This window comes from Hyposmocoma kahamanoa, unplaced genomic scaffold (assembly GCF_003589595.1).
Source record: "Hyposmocoma kahamanoa isolate Upper Pololo Valley unplaced genomic scaffold, ASM358959v1 86, whole genome shotgun sequence".
Lineage (NCBI taxonomy): Eukaryota > Metazoa > Arthropoda > Insecta > Lepidoptera > Cosmopterigidae > Hyposmocoma > Hyposmocoma kahamanoa.
The window spans coordinates 10,281,391-10,283,171 of NW_020654289.1; the positions used below are offsets into that span (position 1 = coordinate 10,281,391).

General features: G+C 44.1%; 1 protein-coding gene across 1 annotated transcript; it reads left to right on the forward strand.

The window, feature by feature from the left end:
- Positions 1 to 347: 347 nt before the first annotated feature.
- On the forward strand, positions 348 to 1,255 carry LOC113234901 (cuticle protein 16.5-like). Its single transcript, XM_026470423.1, has 2 exons — positions 348 to 359; positions 581 to 1,255. The coding sequence occupies exons 1-2, from the start codon at positions 348 to 350 to the stop codon at positions 1,139 to 1,141; spliced, it is 573 nt and encodes a 190-aa protein (XP_026326208.1). The 3' UTR covers positions 1,142 to 1,255.
- The last annotated feature ends 526 nt before the right edge of the window (positions 1,256 to 1,781 follow it).

The following is a 1,781-nucleotide window of genomic DNA, read 5'->3' on the forward strand; positions in this document are numbered from 1 at the left end:
ATACGAATATAATTTAAACTACAATGGCGTGAAAATAGTCCTTGGCACTTTTTATTTTATATGTATTGTTTGTATTCTTTGAAAAGCAAAGTCTTAATTTTGTCGTAAAACTCATAATAATCACGTTTAGTTTTTTGGTTTATTTCTACGAGCGAATTATAATCAATCATTATCTAGCAACAGTTTGTGTTCGCAGTACTCAATATTCTATCCACCCTTTCTGCCCTTGAAAGCGGCCAGTTACTTTTTTCGTGTTCCGTGCTGCGCCACGCCTCTCAGTATAAAAGGCAGTATCAACGATACGAGATCATTCAGTAGCCTTCGCGCAGTCTACACAGAATTGCACGATGAGAGTTCTGGTTAGTTAGTAATGAAATAGTACTTAATTGAAACCTGTTACAAGGTGAACTTTAGTGAAACTTGAGTGCTAATTAAACCGTTTCTCGCTAACTTGCGAGTTATTAAATGTTAACCATATATCAAGTGATGATTTTACGGTGCTAGTATCTCTACAGCTCATAACTAATGTAGTGGTTAGATTAATGTGTGCACGGAATTTGAAAGTTAAATATGTTCGCAGATAGTCGCCGCCGCCATCCTTGCCTGCGCCGCAGCCGCGCCCTCTGGTGCGCTGCTGGCCGCACCGTACGCCCACGGGCTAGCCTACGGCCACGCTGCGCCTCTGGCCCTAGCTCACGCCGTGCCTACCATCTCCTCTGGTGACATCCAGGGCGCCGCCATCGACGCGCACGTAGTAGCCAGTGATCACACTCGCGCCGCTTTGGACGCCGGTCGCCAACTCCACGACCAGGCTGCCGAGGTCGCCGTCGAACATTCATGGCGCGCTGTTGACGCTGTCAACACCCACGCTGCGGCCGTTGATGGCCATGCCGCCGGTGTCGCCCCTATTGTCGCCAAGCAGCTGGCTGGTCACGTTGCTCCCGTGATCGCGCACGCTGCTCCTTTGGTTGCCCACTCCGCTTACGCTGCTCCGGTGGTGGCTCATGCTGCCCCCGTGGTGGCTCATGCTGCCCCCATTTCGCACAGTAATACCGTCGTTTCTCAGTCCCTCCACCAAACCCATCCCGCCCCCGTCGTGCACACTTATGGCGCTTACGCCCATGGTCTTGGTCACTGGTAAACTGACAACGTCTAGGGAAAACTTATATTTATAATCAAATGTCTTGACTGTATAAAATGAACATAAATAAACAAAGCAATAGAAACGAGGATGTGTGAATAAAAAAAATAATTTATTCAAATATACAGTTTTATTTTAGCTAGGTAATTATCGCAAATCAGCTAGCAGCATTAAATTGGACAATTTTAAAAAAAAACCACATTGTAAAAAAACCTTATCAAAATTTGTTTATACCAAGTCTAAATGACTGTTATTAAGAATGCAATTAATTTAACTGAAACCCATTCTATCATAAAAATAAGTAACATCAATAAAAATATCCTATATTATGCTTAGAGCTTACTATTAACTAAGGGCGCGTTCCCAATATGTCGTGACGACAGATAGGCGCGTAGTTTAAAGTGTCGTGGCTTGTATATTTAAATGAAGCTCAACACGATTACCTGTCGTTCACGACTTTTTTGACGTTACGATGACAGACTGTCGTGACAATGGGAAGAGCTAGATCGACAGTCATCTGACGATAAATAAAACGTTACGATAAAAATGTGACGACAGATAATCGCAGCTTCCAACGATTCTGTTGTGCAAACGACAAGGCGGCTGCCGTCAAACGATAAATTGTCATCACGATCTAATG